General features: G+C 41.6%; 1 protein-coding gene and 1 long non-coding RNA gene across 5 annotated transcripts in view; one reads left to right on the top strand and one right to left on the bottom strand.

Annotated features, from left to right (window-relative positions):
• Positions 1-25,159, bottom strand: part of NBEAL1 (neurobeachin like 1) — a 135,880-nt gene that overhangs the window by 12,480 nt on the left and 98,241 nt on the right. For all 3 annotated transcript variants that reach the window (XM_048870377.2, XM_048870378.2, XM_048870379.2), the window contains 14 exons: positions 25,026-25,150; positions 23,767-23,907; positions 23,532-23,662; positions 22,716-22,825; positions 18,145-18,262; positions 17,393-17,490; positions 16,079-16,195; positions 15,458-15,547; positions 13,994-14,103; positions 12,786-12,958; positions 12,139-12,233; positions 2,573-2,689; positions 1,510-1,671; positions 246-394 (listed from right to left, as the gene is read on the bottom strand). In XM_048870377.2, coding sequence (XP_048726334.2) covers positions 246-394; positions 1,510-1,671; positions 2,573-2,689; positions 12,139-12,233; positions 12,786-12,958; positions 13,994-14,103; positions 15,458-15,547; positions 16,079-16,195; positions 17,393-17,490; positions 18,145-18,262; positions 22,716-22,825; positions 23,532-23,662; positions 23,767-23,907; positions 25,026-25,150 — 1,736 coding nt within the window. The remainder of the gene's footprint in view (positions 1-245; positions 395-1,509; positions 1,672-2,572; positions 2,690-12,138; positions 12,234-12,785; positions 12,959-13,993; positions 14,104-15,457; positions 15,548-16,078; positions 16,196-17,392; positions 17,491-18,144; positions 18,263-22,715; positions 22,826-23,531; positions 23,663-23,766; positions 23,908-25,025; positions 25,151-25,159) is intronic.
• On the top strand, positions 14,190-25,031 carry LOC125645183 (uncharacterized). Of its 2 annotated transcripts, none has more exons than XR_007359222.2 (3): positions 14,190-14,281; positions 16,028-16,212; positions 24,141-25,031. It is a non-coding gene; the product is annotated as an uncharacterized LOC125645183 (long non-coding RNA). The 2 variants fall into 2 exon arrangements; XR_007359223.2 differs by having other exon boundaries at positions 14,190-14,286.

Raw genomic sequence — 25,159 nt, 5'->3', positions numbered from 1 at the left:
CAAATAGGGGCCTGGAGCATAAGGGACTCGGCTGTAATTTTGTATTTCCTTTGCAAATTGATTTTCCAGTATCAGGGGACAGGGCAATGAGAGAATAGCCATCTGTGACCTCTTTTGAAAAAGAATGACAAGTCACACCCTTCATGATTTCCACATCATACACCAATACCTATATGTAAATAAACCATCATGCTGGTGCAGTACATCTTATCTGCAGTGATAATCAACTGATGCTGGTCTGTTACCTGTAGAGATCTCGTATGGAAAGGAATCCCTGTAGGCTCCCCATCACGATATATTCGCCAGTCACACACATATCTGACACTTCCTCCTTTAGACTCTCAGAGCCCAAATATTTCCCGTTCACAGAATAGAGATGTAATGCATTCTTATCCTGAAGAGATTAAAAAGAAATTACTCATGGAGGATTGAACGGATTAACGATTTATTACTTATACGTTCAGCTTGTTAATAGGAATTTAGCCAAGGTTGGTAGTAACTCAAGCTATTGGTATCTGATGGCAGTTTGTAGTATTAAGTACAGGTTGAACCTCTCTAATCCAGCACTCCCTGGTCCAGCAACATCCGTGGTCCGGCAAAATCAGTGGGTGCAGAGCATCCACTGGCTCCAAGCTCCTCCATCCCCCTACGTTTCTTATGCGCCAACAGCCCTGTGCTTACCAATTCCTCCCCCTCCTTCCCAGTGCTTCTGGAACACCGCGAACAGCTGATTCGCAGCATTCATGCTCCGGAAGGGAGGATGACGATGACATGGGGCCAGTGGCTGGGACCCCGGCGAGGGGCTGGCAGCTGGGGAAGATCCACTGGCACTCTGTGTTGACCTCCCGTGGTTTGGCAAATTCTCTGGTTCGGCACTGGTCAAGTCCCGAGGGTGCCGGACTAGAGAGGTTCAACCTGTATTTATTTATACTTTTACTGCACTACATTCTAATCTACGGCCGTGCTTGACAAACTTAAAAATACATTCATACTTAACAGCCTCTCGCATTCATCCACAGATAGCACTACCCCAGCAGCAACATGAATATAACAAAAAATTAATAAGCCCACCAAACAAACCAGAGTCCCCCTTCCCAGCCTCACCCACCCTCCCAAATCCGACAGGGCAAGGAGCAAAGCTGGGCCTTGCAGCACATCCTGAAAGTTAACAAACACAGACTGTTAACATTAGCTACATGCTTCTTTCCAATTCTTAGCGCAATTACACAAGCCTTCATCAAAAGAGGCACCCCTACACTGAATAGGCAGTGAGAATGAATTACACCATGAACTCTAAAGGTTGTCCCTCTAGGTCAGGTTGTCCCTCTCAATTTTTGAGAAACATTGGTGCATCTGTGGGGCAGCTTGCACACAGAATTTCTTAAGAAATTAGCTCTACTGCAAAAAACCCCCCCCAAAACAAAAAAAAACCTGGTACATTTATGTTTAGTGTTTACAGCAAAACATACACCAGCATTCTATGACCTTGGGTTGAAACTTGTGAAGTACCTTGAGAGTAGTCTTTCCTTCTATACTGGTGTGGACAACTATGTGTCCTTCCCAGGATACAGCCAGGTTGGGAACAGTCAGCAGAAGGGAACTCTCACAAGGTGGTCGCAAAGTCCTCATGTACTGACCTTTCTGAATAGTATGAATAATCACAGTGCTATCCTGTTAAGACAAAAAACAATGCTATTTCTTCACAGTAATATTCACATAAGGTAATTATTTGGAGCAAGGGAACAGAACATTTTAAAAGATCTTAAGGTGTAATAGTAGTTATTGAAGAAGAAACTACAGGCACCAGACAGGAATCAGGGCCCCACAGTGCTAGTACACAGATCGTGAAAAAACCCCAGAGTCCTTTCCCCTTAAGAGTTAGTCTCAGCATATGAGGAGACAACAGGTGGAGAAAAAACAAAAACAAAAGCGGGGGGGGGGGGGGAGGAGGGGGTTAGCAGTGAAACAAATCATATTTCATAGAGTAAGTAGCCATCACAGGACACCCCTGTGTAGCCATTATCAAGTGTTTTGGAGGCATCATGGCGGAACAGCAAATTTTAAGGAAGACAACAGTGTGGCTTTGCAGATCTTTTATGGGGAGCCTCCTCCCATGCCTGAGGGGTGGAATGGGACAAAATGCAAAGGTACTTGAGGTAGAATTGCATTATTTAGTGATGAAAGTGGGCCATCATCAGCAGAGTGGAAATAGAGGTCAACAGTTTCATAGAGTTGGAGGGTAGGGTGTGGCTAAACTGTGGAGAGCCTCTGAAAGACAAGTAGTTTGTGTTTGCTGAGGCAGAAAACGAGTTCTGTAGCAGGAAACTGGATTTCTTCGGATGGTTATACACACTTCAGACATTCACCTGTGCAAAAGAGCTGTGGCCTACTCTGTGAGAGCAGTATGAGTAACTGAATTATGCAGTGTGTGTGTGTTGACATGGTGCAAGACTTTCTCCTTACCCAAAAGGGAAAAAGAGGAAATTAGGAAACAGTAATGTTTTTTCCAGCTACACTAATTCCAGTAATAAATATTACTCCTTTGAAGGGGGAAAATCATGAAGACGCTTACCCTGGCTCCAGACACCACCATGTCCAGTTCAGTGCTGATGCTAACGCTGGATACCTCATCAGTATGTCCATACAGAATCTGCAAGGGTTTAGGTGCCAGGCCTACAGGAACTCCTCCCTAATATCAACATAAAATGACACATTTATAGATTTTCTCACAGTTGAAGAATACAGAATATCTTTAACATCATATGCAGTAGATGTACTTGATGTAGGCTAAACATCACACTTTACTTCTATAGTTGCTCACATTTACAGCCACCTAAGTCAGCTTCCCTTTTTGTGCCTCAGTTTATTAAATCAAAAGGATGAATTCAATGATTAATTAAATTCCTTTGATCTTTGAGTTCACGGTCTTCTTCATAACGTAATTAAAGAAAGTGAAGACTATTTTGCATAAAAATTATATCAATTTTGTCTCATATCCTGAGGCAACATAGAGAGACAGCCAATCTGATTCTGCTTTGAGATATATAATAGATCTCTTACAGGAAGTTGTTTTGTGAAAAATATTGTAAGTGTACAGCTTTCATTAATGGAACTCCAACACACTAAAACAATTTGGTACTTCCATTTCACTTTTAACATCATGTATCTATATTCAAAATCACTTTAAGTGGGGTCTGTTTCGGCATGCACAGTGCCCAAAGAGATGGGTATGAAAACAATTTCTCTTCTGCCTTACAGTATGGAGAGACGAATGCCAACCAAAACACTGAAAAGATGAGGCACACATGACAGTGCTAAGAAGCAAGAAGATATATCAGAACACTAAAAGGGAGGGAGTCAATTACACGGGCCTTAAACCACCCAAGGATTCTCCCACACAAAAAGTGGCTTAACTGGTTTCTGGGGACACCTTTGAATCTGTTTGGGATAGGGCAAAAGAAGCAGTCTTAGCAAGGGCCTTAGTCTGACCACGTAAAATAAATAAGTAGAGCTCGTCAAGACTTTCCCATTGGAATGATTTTCCGATGGAAAATGCAGTTTCTGCAAAACCAAAGTTTTCCACAAGAAAATTTTGATTTTGCCAAAAATTTCAATTTTCCGTAAGAAAACCCTAAATGAAATATTTCATTTCAGGTCAGTTTAACCTAGATTGGAATATTCTGGTTTTCTTAATTGACCAGAAACAATTAGTTTTGAGTCAGTTCAACAAAACCTTGAACTGCATTTCTCTATCAGCACATTGTCCAATGGGAGTTGTAGTTTAGGCCTCCAGTTCTCTCCAATGGCTGGGGTCCCTGGAGGACTACAGCTCCCATAATGAAATGCAGATTTCTCTGCATGGTGAATCATGGGAGTTACATGATTACATGCATTACAGGAGATGTAATCCAGCCAAGGATCATGACCCGTATGGAAGAATGCATGCATCTATCTCCTATTAGGTAATGCATCACTATGCGAATTCATTTCAATCAACAATGTCAAAATCTTGACATTTCTTAAATCAAAAATTTTCATAATTTCTGTACTGACAAAAATTTCAAATTTTAAACTTTTAGTCCCAATTTTGCTCAAAAACAACTGCTAAAATGTCAGAATTTCCTGTTAGATGGAAATTCCAAATTTCACTTAGCTGTAGTCATATGGCTTCAACAAGAGAGAGTTCTACCCTCAACTTTCTGAGGTTGGCTCCATTTGTGCCAGCTACTTTCTTTCTGAAAGCAGCTGTAAATAGTCTCACTGTATAATGCACGTCAAACCTGTGGTATCCTGCTGAGTGACAGCAGGATTTCTTGTTCACTGCATACATCTGTCAGAGTATCTGGTTACATACCAATGCACTGACATTACAGCGTGCTAGCTGGATTTAGCCCTAAATGACTCTTATACAAGACACAAGAAGATAAAATCAGGCATATTGTCCACAAGACACAGCAGGTGCTGTAGCTTGTAACACTTCCATTTTCCCTAATAGCCTTAATAAATGCAGCTTGCATGTTGAAGGGCAGAGGTCTGCAAAGAACATCTGGTAAACCTAGATAATCAAGGGGTATCATAGAACTGGGCTATGTTTTATTAACTCATAAAACCGGTAGCCTGCTGGTGCATCGGCATAAAGACAATGATGCCAAAAGCCACTACTGCTAAATTAATTTGTTTGTGTGTGCAGTCCACTTTCCTCCTTTCCTCTCTTGCTTTCATGTATACTAAGCTTTCAAAAGCGTAACCAGGATGTTTTACTAGTTAAAAAGTTGCCTTTTATAAAAAACAATGAAAACTTATGATAAAATTATCTTTCCACTATCATCACGTTGGGGGTCTTCTTTTATTTAGATCCTGCCATTTTGTGCTATGTTTAACATTGGTAAAGGCCAACTCACATTTTAGGGGCTTAAATTAGCACACTAAAAACCATATCTACTTTCCGTTTGTGAAAACGCAAGTCAGATATTAAAGCTTTCTAAGATCCTGGTTTAGTGCCAGGCTGGACATTACTAGTCCTCTGGCTAACTGCTTAGTTACTGTAATGGGGTCACCACCTCCAGTGCTCCCCTTCAGAGACAGGGTGGGGCATTTCTGCCTCAGTTTCTCTCTCCTCAGGGCTCCTCAATAAACTTGACATAAGCTTTTCTCTTGGCCAATGATACCTTGGTTTATCATCACAGACCATTCAAAGTAAAGTTATCAAAGTCCAAAACAAAGTTAGAAGTGCATATATTGCTCCTTCCCTGCTCTTCATCAAGCCACTCCCAGGCATTCCTGCCTGGAGTCTTCCCTGCTTTGGCTGGCCACTTCCAGCCCTACTGAGCTGGCGTATTTTCTCTTTTGTCTCAGGGTCCTCTGCAGGAGCCTTCTGTTCTTAGTATCTCAGACTCTCCTACAAGAGCCTTCCTCCTCTCTGCAGACCTCTGCTGAAGTCTCTGTGTGTATGTCTACACTTCAGTTAGACACTGATCAAATGCACCCCATGTTCACACCCGACACACCCCTGTAATAATCTCTGTACTAAATATGCCTTGTGAGGTATTATTTGATAACTAGTAACTCGCTAGTCAATAATGTCATGGTGAAATGTATGTAGCAACATTATATACCAAGTTCTGAATTTCCCCTGTATGATTTTGGTAACATGTTCAAACCCACGTAGCCCTGATTAGGCAGGAGTGTTTAAGCAGGTCTATCTTAAACAAAGGAATGTGAGTTTACATCAATTTACATATAAGTAATAAACAAGGTCCTTAAGATAGCAAGAAGGAGACAAGGACAAGGCAAACCTGCATTTCAACATACACAGGGGAGAAGAAAGAGCCTCAGGGCACCTTCACCCAGACTCCACATTGCCTTCCTCTATGTTTGAATAAACTTTGCATTGAAGATTAATGCTCAGAAGAACCCACTTCAAAGGGGGACTGGACTATAAAAGTGAGGAGCAAAAACGCCCCAGGTATTTTCTCTCTCTCTCATCTAAGACAACAAAGGAACCAGCCTTTGGACTTTGGGAGCGGTTCTGACCTGAGAATTTGGTCAGCCCTGTTGCTGGGAACATGTGGCAAAAATTCTACCTTGAACCAAGTCTAGTTTGTTAAGTTTTAGTTACGAGAAAGTGTTTTACCTTTATTTCTCTTATAACCATTTCTTTCTGTAATGCCTTACACTTGTACTCACTTAAAATCCATTTCTTTGTATTTAAGTAAACTTGTTTTATTCTTTAGTCAAACCTAATTCAGTGTTGTGTTTAAAGTGAATTTTTTGGTAAGTCCAATTAAAGTAGCAAAGTGTTGTACATTGACCCCTTACAGCAGGGGTAGGCAAACTCTTTGGCCCGAGGGCCACATCGGGGTTGCGAAACTGTATGGAGGGCCGGGTAAGGAAGGCTGTGACTGCACAAACAGCCTGGCCTCCGCCCACTTCCCGCCCCCCCTCAGAACCCCTGACCCATCCAACGCTCCTTGTCCTCTGATCACCCCCTCCCGGGACCCCGCCCCCAACCACCCCCTGGGACCCCATCCCCTATCCAACCCTCCCTTCTCCCTGTCCCCTGACTGCCCCGACCCCATCCACACCCCCACCCTGAGATAGGCACCCCCAGGACTCCCACGCCTATCCAACCCCCCCACTCACTGTCCCCTGACTGCCCCGACCCCTATCCACACTCCCGCCCCTAACTGCCCCCCCGGACCCCACCCCCATCCAACCCCCCCTTCTCCCTGTCCCGACTGCCCCGACCCCTATCCATACCCTTGCCCCCAGACAGGCCCCCCACGGGAATCCCACACCTATCCAACACCCCCTGTTCCCTGACCACCTCCCCTCCCCGAACCTCCGCCCCATCCAACCGCTCCTTGTCCCCTGACTGCCTCCAGGACACCCTGCCCCTTATCCAACCCCCTGTCCCCTTACCATGCTGCTCAGAGCAGCAAAGCCCCGCCGCCTGGCCAGAGCCAGCCACACCACCACTGCACTGCCCAGCAGGAGCGGCAGGCCAGAGCGCTGGCATCGCATCACGCTGAGGCTGCAGGGGAGGAGGGACAGTGGGGGAGGGGCCGGGGGCTAGCCTCCCCGGCCGGGAGCTCAGGGGCCAGGCTGGATGTGGCCCGTGGGCCGTAGTTTGCCCACCGCTGCGTGACAGGGACAGTGAACCTCTAATAGCTGAACTGTGAAGGAGAGGGCTGGACAGTGCAGAACACCCGTTTTGGGGAAATTTGAAGACAGGGAGCGTGTTGGGGTCAATGCTGCAAGAAGTAACCAAGGCTTCTGGAAGTCAGAGTGTGGCTGGTGGGTAGCTGGCAGGCTGCAGCTATATACAGGCACTCAGGGTGTGACCTGCATGCTGTTTGTGAGAGACCTAGCTTAGGAGCTATAGCAGCAGAACACTGCGAGGCACCCAGGGTTGCAGGCAGGTGGTGACAGTCCCTCACTACTGTGGACTGCACCCTGGAACGTGAAACACCCATGGCTGGCCTGGGTCAGCTGACTCAGGCTCACGGGACTTGGGCTACAGGGCTGCTTAATAGTGGTGAAGATGTTCGGACTTGGGCTGGAGTGCAGGCTCCAGGACCCCTCCAGGGGGGAGGGTCAAAGATCCCAGGCTCCAGCCTGAGCCAGAACACCTACAACTGCAATTCAACAGCCCTGTAGCCTGAGGCCCAGTCAGCCGACACAGGCCAGCCACGGGTGGTAAATTGCAGCGTAGACATATCTTATCTCCCCCTGGTCTCTCATTACCCAGACCTCTCCCTTACCTATCCCAGAGGCCTGATGGAGTCATATGACCGAGGTCACATGACCTTCATTGTCCCCACCTGGGGAAGAGTTGGCTGCGTGACAGATGGGGCTGAGACCCACCTCTCTTTAAAGAACTAGCCACCCAGTGACAGTTACACATCAGCATTTCACACTAAGGAAACAGAACACCAGAAGAGAGATGTCGTCTAGTACTGGGAGCACAAGACGAGAAATCAGGAGCTCCCAAGTTCTAATCCTGCCTCTGACACCAACTCCTGAGATGCTGGACAGGTCACCTTCTCTACTTCAGGTTTCAGAGGAACAGCCGTGTTAGTCTGTATTCGCAAAAAGAAAAGGAGTACTTACCCCCCCCCCCCCAGATGTTCTGGTTTAACTTGGATTTAAACCTGGAGAGTGGTCAGTTTAGATGAGCTATTACCAGCAGGAGAGTGAGTTTGTGTGTGTATGGGGGTGGGGGGGATGTGAGAAAACCTTGATCTATGCAGGAAATAGCCCGACTTGATTATGTAAAGAGTTGTCACTTTGGATGGGCTAGCACCAGCAGGAGAGTGAATTTGTGTGGGGGGGTGGAGGGTGAGAAAACCTGGATTTGTGCTGGAAATGGCCCACCTGTTGATCACTTTAGATAAGCTATTACCAGCAGGACAGTGGGGTGGGAGGAGGTATTGTTTCATGATTTCTGTGTGTATATAAAGTCTGCTGCAGTTTCCACGGTAAACATCTGATGAAGTGAGCTGTAGCTCACGAAAGCTCATGCTCAAATAAATTGGTTAGTCTCTAAGGTGCCACAAGTACTCCTTTTCTTTTTGCGAATACAGACTAACACGGCTGTTCCTCTGAAACCTGTCATTATGCAAGGCACTGCATTTAGCCGTATGGAGTGGAAATCTATCAACTGCATGAAGAAACTTGTACAGATACAGACAGACATCATCTTCCTTTCCAAATGCAAACAGATGGACATCGTACCAAAAGGACTGAAGGTCAAAAATCCATTACAATCTACATACCACACAGACTATGCTGACAGCTTGTGCCTCACGCTCTCAAAGAAACTGCGGAATCACCTGATCAAGATCCTCTACAGCAAACAGGGAAAGATTAAGAATGAGCTCTCAAAAATGGATACTCTCATAAAGAACCAACCTTCCACACAAACTTCCTCGTGGCTGGATTTTACTAAAACTAGACAAGCCATTTACAATGCACACTTTGCTTCTCTACAAAAGAAAAAAGACACTAAACTTTCTAAACTACTACATGCTACAAGGGGCCACAGCAATGGTTCCCTCACCCCACCTAGCAATATTGTTAACCTATCCAACTATACTCTCAGCCCAGCAGAAGCAGCTGTTCTATCTCGGGGCCTCTCCTTCTGCCCCTCCACCCCCACGAACATGATACAGTTCTGTGGTGACCTAGAATCCTATTTTCGACGTCTCCGTCTCAAGGAATATTTCCAAAATACCTCTGAACAACATACTAATCCACAGAGGTCTCCCTGCCAACACTACAGAAAGAGGGATTCTAGATGGACTCCTCCTGAAGGTCGAAACAGCAGACTGGACTTCTACATAGAGTGCTTCCGCCGACGTGCACGGGCTGAAATTGTGGAAAAGCAGCATCACTTGCCCCATAACCTCAGCCATGCGGAACGCAATGCCATCCACAGCCTCAGAAACAACTCTGACATCATAATCAAAAAGGCTGACAAAGGAGGTGCTGTTGTCATCATGAATAGGTCGGAATATGAACAAGAGGCTGCTCGGCAGCTCTCCAACACGAGTTTCTACAAGCCATTACCCTATGATCCCACTGAGAGTTACCAAAAGCAACTACAGCATTTGCTCAAGAAACTTCCTGAAAAAGCACAAGATCAAATCCGCACAGACACACCCCTGGAACCCCGACCTGGGATATTCTATCTACTACCCAAGATCCATAAACCTGGAAATCCTGGGCGCCCCATCATCTCAGGCATTGGCACCCTGACAGCAGGATTGTCTGGCTATGTAGACTCCCTCCTCAGGCCCTACGCTACCAGCACTCCCAGCTACCTTCGAGACACCACTGACTTCCTGAGGAAACTTCAATCCATCGGTGATCTTCCTGATAACACCATCCTGGCTACTATGGATGTAGAAGCCCTCTACACCAACATTCCACACAAAGATGGACTACAAGCCGTCAAGAACACTATCCCCGATAATGTCACGGCTAACCTGGTGGCTGAACTTTGTGACTTTGTCCTTACCCATAACTATTTCACATTTGGGGACAATGTATACCTTCAGATCAGCGGCACTGCTATGGGTACCCGCATGGCCCCACAGTATGCCAACATTTTTATGGCTGATTTAGAACAACGCTTCCTCAGCTCTCGTCCCCTAAAGCCCCTACTCTACTTGCGCTATATTGATGACATCTTCATCATCTGGACCCATGGAAAAGAAGCCCTTGAGGAATTCCACCATGATTTCAACAATTTCCATCCCACCACCAACCTCAGCCTGGTCCAGTCCACACAAGAGATCCACTTCCTGGACACTACAGTGCTAATAAACAATGGCCACATAAACACCACCCTATACCGGAAACCTACTGACCGCTATTCCTACCTGCATGCCTCCAGCTTTCACCCTGACCACACCACACGATCCATCGTCTACAGCCAAGCTCTGCGATACAACCGCATTTGCTCCAACCCCTCAGACAGAGACAAACACCTACAAGATCTCTGTCAAGCTTTCTTACAACTACAATACCCACCTGCAGAAGTAAAGAAACAGATTGATAGAGCCAGAAGAGTTCCCAGAAGTTACCTACTACAGGACAGGCCTAACAAAGAAAATAACAGAACGCCACTAGCGGTCACCTTCAGCCCCCAACTAAAACCCCTCCAACGCATTATTAAGGATCTACAACCTATCCTAAAGGATGACCCAACACTCTCACAAGTCTTGGGAGACAGGCCAGTCCTTGCCTACAGACAGCCCCGCAACCTGAAGCAAATACTCACCAATAACCACATACCACACAACAGAACCACTAACCCAGGAACTTATCCTTGCAACAAAGCCCGTTGCCAATTGTGCCCACATATCTATTCAGGGGACACCATCACAGGGCCTAATAACATCAGCCACACTATCAGAGGCTCGTTCACCTGCACATCCACCAATGTGATATATGCCATCATGTGCCAGCAATGCCCCTCTGCCATGTACATTGGTCAAACTGGACAGTCTCTACGTAAAAGAATAAATGGACACAAATCAGATGTCAAGAATTATAACATTCATAAACCAGTCGGAGAACACTTCAATCTCTCTGGTCACGCAATCACAGACATGAAGGTCGCTATCTTAAAACAAAAAAACTTCAAATCCAGACTCCAGCGAGAAACTGCTGAATTGGAATTCATTTGCAAATTGGATACTATTAATTTAGGCTTAAATAGAGACTGGGAGTGGCTAAGTCATTATGCAAGGTAGCCTGTTTCCTCTTGTTTTTTCCTACCCCCCCCCCCCCCCCCAGATGTTCTGGTTTAACTTGGATTTAAACCTGGAGAGTGGTCAGTTTAGATGAGCTATTACCAGCAGGAGAGTGAGTTTGTGTGTGTATGGGGGTGGGGGGGATGTGAGAAAACCTTGATCTATGCAGGAAATAGCCCGACTTGATTATGTAAAGAGTTGTCACTTTGGATGGGCTAGCACCAGCAGGAGAGTGAATTTGTGTGGGGGGGTGGAGGGTGAGAAAACCTGGATTTGTGCTGGAAATGGCCCACCTGTTGATCACTTTAGATAAGCTATTACCAGCAGGACAGTGGGGTGGGAGGAGGTATTGTTTCATGATTTCTGTGTGTATATAAAGTCTGCTGCAGTTTCCACGGTATACATCTGATGAAGTGAGCTGTAGCTCACGAAAGCTCATGCTCAAATAAATTGGTTAGTCTCTAAGGTGCCACAAGTACTCCTTTTCTTCTCTACTTCAGTTTCTCCACCAGTAAAAAGAGGAATAATATTTACTTACATACCTCAAAGGGCTGTTATATATTGTCTGCAAAGAACCTTAACCAAATAAAAGTGCTCTAGATAACATTATTAATGCCACTATAATCCATAGAGCAGAGACGCTAATAAGTGTACTTGAAAACCATGGAACAGTCTAAGAGAGATACTGAACTCATCATAATTTTTAGAAGTCCATTTTACCCTGCAAACATGCAGACAGAGCAAACAAATCAGAGAACAGCAACTCTAATGAAACACTAATGAGTCTGTAAATGTACTGGACGGCTAGACTGGTGAACAAAGCACTAAAGCAAAACCCTTCAAAAGGCTGCTTCTAAAGCTGTGCAGGTGTACTTACTTGCTGAACTATTTGCCATATCATACATGTTGTGTCTCTGGAACCTGAAATTAAATGGATTCCACAGAAATCTATAGCCAAACAGGTCACAATATCTATAAAGGAAAGAAAACAGTTACCTTAACTTTGCATCTCAACTAAACATTTTATCTGGTTTTAAAACCAATTGACATTTGGTGGCAATGTGATGCTGTGCAGCATGCCAGCAATGTAGTTACATTTGCAAACAAACACAAACTCTACACCAGGAATGTGGTATACATTTTCAAGACTGATTAGAGTCTAAGATCCTAGTTGTAGTAATAAAGCCCTAGCCAGGAGCAGGACAAACATTAAACGTAATCATTATTATCTTAACTTAAAAAAAATAAAGATTGTTCTTAATACACCCTAGACTATTATTGGAATTACTATATAAACACTTGATCGAATAGGTTTTCATTAGTCCTATTTGAACCACAGAGTGTGATGGCAAGAATGGGCAAAACTAGCTTATTCTCTCATTGCAATGTGACCCAAGTACCCTATTTTATTATCTTTTATAAAAGACTAAGCCTTGCAATAGTCAAAGTGTCAGATTTTTGTGTTACAAAAACCATGTATAAAATATGTAATTTCATAATTCAAAACTAAAATAGTTTACTTACCCATGTGTCTGACATGCTGTCCAATTAATTTGCCTTTTGTGAGCGATGTCACTCTGATGCTATTGTCCCAATGCCCTCCACTGAACAGCAACTTTGCATCATGGGACACTACAAACAGTTTAGCGGTGATCTCTAGCCCTGGAGCGAACGGACCACTTATGCTACGTTGGGTTCTGCAAACAAATTTTACAGTTAAGATTTGCCCTATGTTAATATTATGATCTATAAAGAATTTGTACCTAGGAACACTAGGGGTGAAATCTTGGCCGCCCTGATATCAATTAGAAAATTCCCTTAGTCTTCGGGGCGGGGGAGGGGGAGGGTCAGGATTTCATGCTAGTTCTTTATACAATATCCTACCTGGTTTGCGGCTCTGTGGATAACTTAAATCCATATTAAATATTTATACAAAAACATTTTTTCAAAATTTTGTAAAAAGACAAACCTCTTGTAAACAATCAAAAAGCGTGGTACAGTTTGTAATCTAAAGTGCGGTTCTATTGTGAAAAGGGACTATAAATGGTAGTTTCTTACTCAGGAAATCTACCCCTCCCATGTGTTCAGTCTCATATCTGTTCACTTTGATGACAAGTGTTTTAACTACTCTGGACTCCTGTTAATACTGTCGAGTTAACATATGTTAGGAAGAGTAAGAGTGAGCTCTATTCCTCTTAGTCCATCACCAACAGAAGAGTTTATTAAATTCCAATCAGTTACCGTTGTGCAAACTCAGTGAATGCAATGGGAGTTGCACAGATATCACTGAAAACATAACTGGAGGATACGAATTGCATAAGTGTAAACGAGGCCAGATCTGCAGAACATTTATTATGAACGATGATGCATGAGAATAATGAAGCAAGCTTGACTCTCAGATGCCAGGATGAGTTTGCAGGGCTGGCAGTTAGAAAATTTTTTAAAAAAATTGGTCTGAAAATCAGGAATAGACAATGAAGACAGAACCTTACAATAGCATTTTTATAATCACTTTTCAGGGAATAACTGTAGTCTAATTAATATTAGGGGATGTCAAAGCCTTGAAAAATGTAAAGCACACTATATAGATGTTAGGTTTTAATTAAAAATCACAGATAATGAAAGCAGTGCTATCGAATCACTATAGAAGACGACTCTGTACCTATCGTACTTTAACTCATTCTACTTTTATAATAGAGTTCACTACTGCACCTTTCCTCCTCTTTACTTACTTGGGATTTGTCACAGTTGGATCTCTGATGAACGTAAAATAGTTGGAGATATTTCTATCATATGGTAGCCACCCGTGGGTTCCAATAATGCAGTTCAGACTTGCTGTCACCTGAAAAAGTAATTTGGATAAAAATCAATGAAACTGTGTAATGTTGCAAAGCCCTCTTCTTTGCTTGTCTTTCCCAATAACAGAGCTTGCATCTGAGCCAACATAAGTCTCTTGAAAGTTTACCACCAAACTGATCCAGCTGAGGCTAACGCTATCATGAGGACAGGATGGAGAGTCTGTGAGGTTTTTTGTTTTATTATTTTTTTAAAATAATGAGTTATGACTAAGGCTACGTATATAACATGGACGTCATGGAAGTCAAGGAATCCATGACTTCCAGAGACCTCCATGACATTCTCTGCTTCAGACCCAGAGGCTGCCAGACTCTGGAGCTGGCAGCCAGCGGGGCTCTGGCAGGGTTCCAGTGACAGGCAACAGCAGCGACAGGGGGCCCCGTGCAAGGTTCCAGTGATGGTGACAGACTCCTGAGGGGGCCCTCCTCAGGGTTCCAGCAACAGGCGACAGACTCGCCTGAGAGGGGTTGAGAGACACACCTGTTTTCTCTTTGGGAAATATGGTCACCCTGCAGCTCCCAGCCACAGTAGGTGGAGGGGAGCCCCCCTGCAGCTTCCAGCTGCCGTGGGCAGAGGAGGAACCCACAACTCCCAGCCACCATGGTGGCAGGGGAAACCATGGAGCCGCAGCAGCAAAAGTCACAGTCAGGTCATAGCTTCCGTGAATTTTTGTTTACTGCCCGTGACTTGTCTGTGACTTTTACTAAAAATAACCATGACAAAATCTTAGCCGTAGTTATGACTCTTACTAACATATGGTATATACTGCCTTGATAAAAACAGTGAATGATGCTTGTGTGTGATATATATTGGCTATCTAGAACAGCGATTGGTACTTGAGAATTATGCATTTCATCATAATTATTTAATTCTTCTATTTTATGTTCTTTCAAATACTCAGAGGTAGTAACTAGCATTTAAAGTTATGACAAATTAAAGACATTCCCAGAGTCGTTTTGTTACTGAGCCAGTGTGAAAGTAATTCCAGCTAGTTTTAATGTAGTGTACTATTTTTGTCAGTGACTTGAAAGGAATAGAATCAAATCTTTAGACACAGGTGTACAAAACCTGACTAGCCACAGGTTCATCTACGCCTAATTTAGCCTACACAAATGTGAGTAGAGACAATTAAACAATATATGAGCTCTTCCAAAGAGGTTATTAAACTGGGGACTGTTATAAGAACTTAGATTCAGATTGATAGTAACACATTAGCTCTACCCCAATGTCATTTGGACATCTAGCACCCACACTTTGTCAATATAAAGGTGAATTTTAGGAACAGTGCAGTCATATGTAACACAGAGTTTCAAACAGCAGAACTGACACATCCAACTCACCAGGATCTCTGGACTCCCTTGAGACATAAAGGAACGTGACTGGTTCCTGGGAACAACAGCCTTGACGATGGGAACACCATCACTGATACCCTATGAGAAATGACATTTTCAGTTGACAAACATCCATAGGTGGTACAAATACTTTAGTTACCTGGTAGACAGAATTGCAGGTACTACCAGTTAGAGATACACACATCTTAAATAGCTAAGTTTAGCCACTAACACTAGGGGAGAAATCCTGACCACTTTGAAGTCAATGGGAATTTTGCGATTGACTACAGTGGGGCCAGGATTTCACCTTTGGTGTCTCTCTCCAGTCTGCGTGTAGGCACTTGGAAAGAGGGGAGGCTAAGGAAGCAAAAAGGATAACATGTAACATTTAGATAGTTAAAATAAATGTTACAGAATCACTGCAGCATGAGGGTAAGTAAACTTACTCAACCTCTATAAATTCATAGCAAAGATCTTCTATAAAAAGGGTTTATTAGATGTTTTGTACAAAGTTTTCTTTACATTATAAGCAAGTTTATTTTTACTCTGCTGACCACTTTTTATTCCAACGTATTACAGGTTTCAGACTAGGCTTAAAACACATGCAATGCAATATGTGTCAGTTGCTACCTCTACGAAGAATGACTTAAGTTCAGGGAGATGCTGGAACAGATTCAGGGTTGAGCTGTCACTTTTGGTCTGTCTCTGTACTACTTCCTCTGCGGATAATCTCACAGGATGAGGCTCCTAGGAGACAATATTGAGTGAGTATTTTTTTTTTTAAATCAAATTTATATACAATCTCGGCATAGCGGGAAATCATCTTTGATTGAACTGTTCAAGTCATGTATGGTATTCAGAGTCAAGAGAGAATGTAAACTATATTTCTAGCTCAATATATTAAATTCAGATGAAGGGATTCTGCCCTCTGGATTTACTGTTTCTAGACCATGTTTCTACATAAAGGAAAACCTTGGCTGATTTACTTGGAAGATTTACTCAACATGGGATGGGGAGAGGAAAAAAGATTTTGCTAAATTCATTTGGCAGTTTTCTCTTAAAGCTGGTTTTATTATTCAGGAAACAAATATTTACTACTCATACCAAAAAAGGAACATTTAGATTTTATTACAAGCCATGTTGCTACTTTTTCCTCTCATTGGAAGCTAGCATTAAAGGATTACTATACAGAACACCTGTAGAATGTCACATCTATTCTAGAATTTAGACAGCCTTAGGACTAGCCACTAGGGGAAACTAGAGTGGAAACCTGGACAGAAAGGAATAAAAGTGGAGAACTGGACTAACACCAACAAAAATGTACTTGCTGTCTTACAGGAACATATTTAACAAAATACCTAGTACCATACAGTAATTATTAAAGACACGCAGAGGGCACACAATTCCTATGAATAATCGGATTAGAAAGTTGACTAGATGGCAAGTCTGTCTCAAGGGGCTTTGCTCGGAGCTGTAGTTAGAGCTCAAAAATATTAAGTGGCAAAATTACGAAGCAAGTCGCTTCCACATCTATTGAATGATGAAATACCAGAGATAACATTTTCAAAGGCTCATAAGTGACTCTGGAGCCTAATTCCCATGTTCAAAAGTGATGTAGATATGTAGGTGCTTAAATCTAATTGAAAGTCAAAGGGACCTAGGCTCTGACGTGTCTAGTCACCTTTGAAAATGGGAATCAGACTTTCTTGAAAATTTTCTAACAGGTTTCCTTTATTAATGATAAACGTAGAAGATTCACTTTCCTAAAAGTTACAGGTTTCCTAAAACTTGCAGGTTATAATACCTGGAATAGACTCTAAAAGGAACAATGGCCTTCACAGTGGTTGCACAACCCTTCCACAAGCCCCTGCCACTCAAGTGTATACCTTCCCAAAACTGACTGATATGAAACGTGTGTGTTTATTGCTACAAAAAGAGATTTACCTTCAGCAGCTGACAGGGTGTTTGTCCAAAATTGTTAATCATCCCTTCTAAAGCTTTCCTTTCCTTCTCATCTGTTAAGGCATCTAAATCCACAGCTCCTGGAATCAGAACCAGAGTAGTAGAGGGCAGTAAAACAAAAGTAGCATTGTCTACACATAATTCACTGAAGAAAGAGATAAGAAACACATGTAGGAAAATATACACTAAGTAGAAAACCATTACCCCTTCTCTCTAAAAAAATCATCAACCACCATCAGTTTATTTTACACTAAGAGAGTCTTCTAAAAGTTCCATTCTGCAAACTTTCTCCCTTCAGAAGTTAGTAAGTGTTTTGGTTGCAGCATCTGGCTTTTGGGAAGATAACTTTTCTTTTATTTAATGTGTGCAAAAAATAACCCAGAATATACTTTCTTGATTAAAGACTTTCTAAAGTTTACCTTCTAAAATATGTTCTGTAGTAAATTCCTATGACTAGAGTCTAGAAAATAAGTTCTAATAGGTTTTCCATTATGTTTCCAATGGAATCGTAAAGAACAGTTCATTAATTGAACAGAAGCAATTATAACGATTCCTACAGAAGGGCTAAAGAGGTTATTAAATTAAAAATTCACATTTCCTTCTCTGAACATCAGATATTCAATTCTTTTACCATATGCCACTATACTGCATTCATGACGAGAAATCTGTTTCCAGATATTTCTCAAACCCCGCAAATATGACTGCGATGACAAGAAGAGAACACAGTTTTGTACCTTCATAAGTACAGTAATAGAACACATTGAGTGCCTCCACAGCAGCTGGTCCCCTCTGTTTGTAGCCAAAAATCAGATCTATCCATTCATGGAGATGAGCAGAGACATACTCAGACTCCTAAGCCAGAAAGAATTAATATCAGCAATTGAAGTACTAACTCTTCCCCCCAGATACACTGGTGGGTTTAAACACAAAAAAATTAGAGTGCCCACAAACTGCCTAAGATGCATGCATATCAGCAGCAGCTGAATAGATGTGTAAGAATATGCATACATTCTAAGGACATTAATGTGAACAAAGGAGAGGTATTATTTAATAGGGCTGTCGATTAATTGCAATTAACTCATGCGATTAACTCAAAAAAATTAATCGCAATTAATCACACTGTTGAACAATAGAATATGAATTGAAATTTATTAAAATATTTTTGCATGTTTTTCTACATTTTCAAATATATTGATTTCCATTACAACACAGAATACAAAGTGTACAGTTTATATTATTATTACAAATATTTGCACTGTAAAAATCATAGAAATAGTATTTTTTAATTCACCTCCTACAAGTACTGTAGTGCAATCTCTTTATCATGAAAGTGTAACTTACAAATGTAGATTTTTTTTTATTATATAACTGCACTCAAAAACAAAACAATGTAAAACTTTAGAGCCTACAAGTCTACTCAGTCCTACTTCTTGTTCAGCCAACCACTAAGACAACCTAGTTTGTTTATATTTACAGGAGATACCACTGCCTGCTTCTTATTTACGATGTCACCTGAAAATGAGAATAGGCTTTTGCATGGCACTTTTGTAGCCAGCGTTGCAAGGTATTTACGTGCCAGATATGCTAAACATTTGTATGCCCCTTCATGCTTTGGCCACCATTCCAGAGGATATGCTTCCATCTTGATGGTCATTAAAAAAAAAATATGTTAATTAAATTTGTGACTGGACTCGTTGGGGTAGAATTGTATGTCTCCTATTCTGTTTTACCCACATTCTGCCATATATTTCATGTTATAGTAGTCTCGGATGATGATCCAGCACATATTCGTTTTAAGAACACTTTCACAGCAGATTTGACAAAACGCAAAGATGGTACCAATGTGAGATTTCTAAAGATAGCTACAGCACTCGACCCAAAGTTTAAGAAGCTGAAGTGCCATCCAAAATATGAGAGGGATGAGGTGTGGAGCATGCTTTCAGACGTCTTAAAAGAGCAACACTCTAATTAGGAAACTACAGAACCCAAACCACCAAAAAAGAAAATCAACCTTCTGCTGTTGGCATCTGACTCGGATGATGAAAATGAACATGCATCAGTCCGCTCTGCTTAAGACCGTTATCGAGCAGAACCCGCCATCAGCATGGACGCACAGATGCTGGAATGGTGGTTGAAGCATGAAGGGACATATGAATCTTTAGCGCATCTGGCACGTAAATATCTTGCGATGCCAGCTAAAACAGTGCCATATAAACGCCTGTTTTTACTTTCAGGTGATACTGTAAACAAGAAGCGGGCAGCATTATCTCCGGCAGATTGTAACCAAACCTGTTTGTCTGAGTGATTGGCTGAACAAAGAAGTAGGACTGAGTGGACTTGTAGGCTCTAAAGTTTTACATTGTTTTATTTTTGAATGCAGGGTTTTTTTGTACATCATTCTACATTTGTAAGTTCACCTTTCATTATAAAGAGATTATACTACAGTACTTGTATTAGGTGAACTGAAAAATCCTATTTCTTTTGTTTTTTACAGTGCAAATATTTGTAATAAAAATAAATTTAAAGTGAGCACTGTACACTTTGTATTCTGTGTTGTAATGGAAAACAATATATTTGAAAATGTAGAAAACATCCACAAATATTTAAATAAATGGTATTCTCTTATTGTTTAAGAGCGTGATTAATCATGATTAATTTTTTTAATCACTTGACAGCGCTATTATTTAATAATTGCAACAAAGGATTACAACTAAGAGTAGAGCAATGAAATTTTAAAAAGGAAATTTTAAAGATCAACAGTAAACTTCCTGATGCTTAGTCATAGATTAGAAAGCCAGAAGGGATCATCTAGTCCATCTAGATTCTAGACCATTATATGATACGACCTCCATAGGACTTCCCTAATTCCTGTTTGAACTAGAGCATATCTTTTAGAAAATCATCCAGCCGTGATTTTTAAAGTTCCAGTGATTAAGAATCCATCACAAACCCTTAGTAAATTGTTCCAATAGTTAATTACCTTCATTGTACACCTTATTTCACATCTGAATTTGTCCGCTAGACTGAAGAGCCCTTTACTATCAAATTTCTGTTCTTTGCGTAGGTACTAGTAGACTGGAAAAATCAAGTAATTCCTTAGCCTTTTCTTTGTTAAGATAAACAGATTGAGCTTCCTGAGTCTGCATGTTTTCCAGACCAATAACCACTCTTGTGGCTTTTCTCTGAACCCCCTCCGGTTTAATCAATATTCTTCTTGTAATCTCATCAAAAAAAGATAAAGTTAGTTTGACAGGATCTTTTTTCCATAAACCCATGTTAATTAGCATTAACTATACTGTCCTCCTTTAATTCTTTACTGAGTCCCATATCAGCCATTCTGTTATTTTGCCTGGGATTGATGTCAATCTGACAGGCCTATAGTTATTTGAGTCACTTCATTGAAATATTGGTACAACGTAGCTTTCTTCCTTAATGTTCCAAGACTTAATGAAAATCATACACTAATGGTCCAGAGAACTCCTTGGCCAACTCTTTTAAAGAACTCTTGAAGCAGACCTGCTGATTTAAGAATGTCTGACTTTAGTAGCTGCTGTTTAACATCCTCCTGAGTTACTGTTGAAATCCAAGACCGGATTTGTAGACCGGTCATTGGCCTATGATATGGTCTGGATTAAAGCCCTGATTCTGAAAGCTTCCAAGGATCATCCCCTGCCTCAAAACACTATGCCTGCTATGGACAATGCTGAACAATAGGTAGCTGTGGGTCCATTTGGGTGACAGTTAGCTTGCCCTGGTTCCTCAACAATGGACTGCCACAAGGCTCAGTACTCGCCTCAACACTCTTCAAGTGTCTACACAAGTGACATGGTGCCAATGAAGTCATGCAAATTTGCATATGAGGATGACCTTGCCCTGGCAATGCAAGCAGCCACCTTCAACAACAGTGAGTCCACCTTGAACGGGGATCTAAACATCAGGGAGGAATATTTCCGGAAATGCAGGCTCAAACCAAACCCCCCACAAAACAACACTCACTGCATTCCATCTTGATAAGAGGAACACTAAGCACACCCTGAAAGTGACCTGATGCTGCAACACTGTGCAACATGACCCCACTTCAACTTATCTTGGAATGAAGCTGGACCACATGCTAACCTTCCATGACCATCTGAAAAAAGTAGCCACCAATATGAAGACAAGGGTAAATCTGATCCAGAAACTGGCAAGCAGAAGCTGAGAGCATCAGCATCACTGCTATGACATCAGCAATGGCACTTGTGTACTCCGTAGTGGAGTACTGTGCACCGGTATGGACCAAAAGTAGCCACACTTTACTTGTTGATGTCCAACTGAACACTGCAGTATGGTTAATCGGTGGAACCCTCAGGTCGATCCCAACACCCTGCCTGCCCGTGCTGTCACATATCGCTCCCCCATCCATTCTCCGTGATGCTGCAACCCTCTGGGAAGTCCAGCGAATCAAAGAAAATGAACATCTCTTCCACCAGAACCTCAACAGTGTCCCTCACCACTGGTTGAAGTCACACAACCCACGTGCTTAACCTTCAACAATGTAACTTGAACACTGATGAAGCTTGGAAAGCTGAATGGTGTTCACAAGAAGTCACAAACACACACCTTGTGAAAGACCCGATGCAGAAGATTCCTGGTTTCAATCTTCCCCAAAGCTCATGGACAACCCTAACCTCATCCATACAAATCATGACAGATGCGGACACTTGATACACAAATGGGAAATTAAAAACTCTTCAGTGTGACTGTGGTCACCCAGAACAGACCATGGATTATATAACAACTCAATGCCTGATTCACAAAATATGAAGGAAGCATCACAGTGATACACTCCGTTACTCCTGACGCAATTATGTGTCTTAATCACATAAATGTAAAATTATAGTTGTTGCTCTACATCTACATTAGCCATACGAAGTTGAAATGGAAAGTATATTCTGATTATATGATACGACTACGTTATCTGGCTTTTTCCCAAGTACAGAACAGAAATATTTATTGAACATGTCTGTCTTTTTCTGCATTATTATTGACAATTATATCATTTCCATCCTGTTACAGACCAGTACCATTGGTAGGACTTTTTTTGTTCTTAATATTTTGAAAGAAATTTCTTATTATTGTGCTTAACTCTGCTGGCCATAGATTTCTCCTTGTGCTTCTCTTATCAATCACCTAGTTCCTATCTTCTGATTTATATTCATTACTATCAACTTCCCATTTCGTGTGTGTGTAAAATAAAAATAAAAGCATGTACTGTATTTCTGTTTCTTGTTACTTCATCCAAAAATTAAGGTAGTCATTGTCTTACCAGTGCTTTCCTGTGTTTACAAATGAAATCTTCAGGTGACTTGGCCCATTTTGGGAGAACAACATCATTCACTACCTCTTTGGAGAGCTGTAGCTGACCCAAGTTAAACTCTAGGGAATATAATTGAGACAATTTGGTTTCAAAAGCTATTACAATATGTTTCAAGTATCTTGATCACTAGATCAGAGATTAAGAAGCTGAATAAGTAAATCTAATAAGTAAAATGCAAAAAGCCAAAAAAAAGTAATGGTCTCATGTCAACATGCAGGAAAAGTTATCTTTAACAAGATATGTTATGTTTAACAAGAGCTTTCTTTCTTCTGAAGAATCCTGGAGCCTTAGACAACTGTAAATTCAAGTTACCCAAGACCATGTTTGAAAATACCAGTTATGAGTCTAGATTCTGCAGGCCTGTCTAATTAAAAAAGATCTCATGTTCCAAGTTAGCACACCTCTTCCAGAAGAGGTGGGTTTAGTACCCAGAACAGTTAAAGCAAGTTAACTGTAACTAGTGCAATTTAGAATGGTCAACTTTTAAAAAAAATAACTTCTTCTTTTAGATTAAACCAAACCTCAATACTCTTAGCCATCCTAGAATTCTGGGTAAGAATTTTAAATTACGAAGTTAAATAGTGGCTTAGCATAACTGGCACCTCATTAAATGGCTAAAAGGTAGTACGACCGTAAAGTAATTTTCACATGTTCAATCTAATCAAGAATAGTTTTCCTCAATGTTCTTAAACAGGTTCTGACAATGCTCTCTAGTGGTGTGTGGGATGCATGTTCTATTCAATAAATTCTGAAAAGTCTGTTTACTATTTTGATTCTCCAAGAACTCTGGGAAGTAGAAGAACTCTGGGATAAGCTCCTTCACATCATTTGGGTTATCCATAAGGGCTTGCCATGTTGCAGGAATGGAATGGAACTGCCGATCTGCACAGTCAAACCTGTAGATTGGAAAGCTCAAGTTACATTTTGACAGCTCCTATTAAAAAGCCATCATTGAAGTTGAGGGAGAAGAGACAGATTTTACTGTTCATTCACAATTTACCTGCCACTCTGAAGCTGGATATGTAGTGTGGTGAAAGGCTCTACTCGAATGAGATAATGCATGACACCAGCAGCATTTGAGTAGTGAGTACCATAGTGAAACTTGTCAATCGTTCCAAGAGGATCCTCAAAATTCTCATATCTAAAAGACAGAGATTGAGATCTTTAAAATCATAACTACTGCATGCTATGTCTGATACACACAGATTATATTTATAGTATACAGGGAATACACAGATGCATCACTAACTGTTTTTCACTAGCTAAGTGGCCTATGACAGTTTTGTTAAAAATTACATCAACATATACTGAGTGCCTCTGGTTGCAGGAAGAAGAGGTGCATTTGGGACTTAAATAATTATTTTCCCATTTCAGGTCCCAAAAGACACAGCCAGCAAGTTCCCACCCTGATGACACACTAGATAGCAGACGTATCCCTGAATGCCATGAGGCTAGCAGGAAAAGCCATAGAAACAAATTCAATGCCCAGGAACCAGCACTGACTCCAACCATGGATATCAGGTAATTATTCACAGTAAATCCTCTGTGCCTCAAAGTTCCCAGGAGAAACTCTGTTTGGGAAGAAACTTGACAAGTGCTGCCTGACAACCAAGACAAGCCAAAATGTTCACTCCCCACTCCAGCAAAACTTAAAGATGACTACACTCATATGTGAGCAGAAGTAGCTGTCATTCCTATCTGCAACAAAGTTACCAGAGAAGAGATTCAACTTATTTCAAGGATAAAATTTGGGCTCAGAATACCAGGAGGAAGCCTGGATCCAAAACAGGGTAATCCCTCCTTCTAGTCAAATCCACCAGTATGGCTGCATCTGGGATGCCTATATCCAGAAACATGTATAGGGGACAAGATAACCCACTTTTCAATCATCTGGATCCAGTCAACTTCAGACAGGTGCCCCTGGGTGCCTCTGAGACCCTTCGTTTCCTCTCTTGAACCCTGAGAAACAAACCAACCTGAAGAAGATTTCTTACCTCCTAGAGCTAGAGGCAATAAAACTTGACTCTTTAATGTTGCATACGCTGCTGTTAATATAACAGCATCACTGCCTAACAGTTCCAAGCTATATGGCTAATGTATGGCTTTGCCATCAAACAAACAGGCTAATTTTATAACAATTAATGTCTCAGTTACAAATAGTTATGGAATTCTCAGAATGAATAATTATTAGTCTGAATGTCCCATCAGAAAGCTAAAATAAATGGAGAGAGAAACATAACTGGGAATTTTAATACTTACTTTTCTTGCACAGCTTTGGCATTCTTTTCATTCACCACCCCAATGGGTTTGGATAGATCCCTAAAGACAGCAGGATTATTCAAGTCCAACTCTTCTGACATGTAATCTTGCAGGACCCAAGGAAACTAGAAAGC

Source organism: Caretta caretta, chromosome 11, assembly GCF_965140235.1.
Source record: "Caretta caretta isolate rCarCar2 chromosome 11, rCarCar1.hap1, whole genome shotgun sequence".
NCBI lineage: Eukaryota > Metazoa > Chordata > Testudines > Cheloniidae > Caretta > Caretta caretta.
This window is presented reverse-complemented; position numbering and strand designations above follow the sequence as displayed.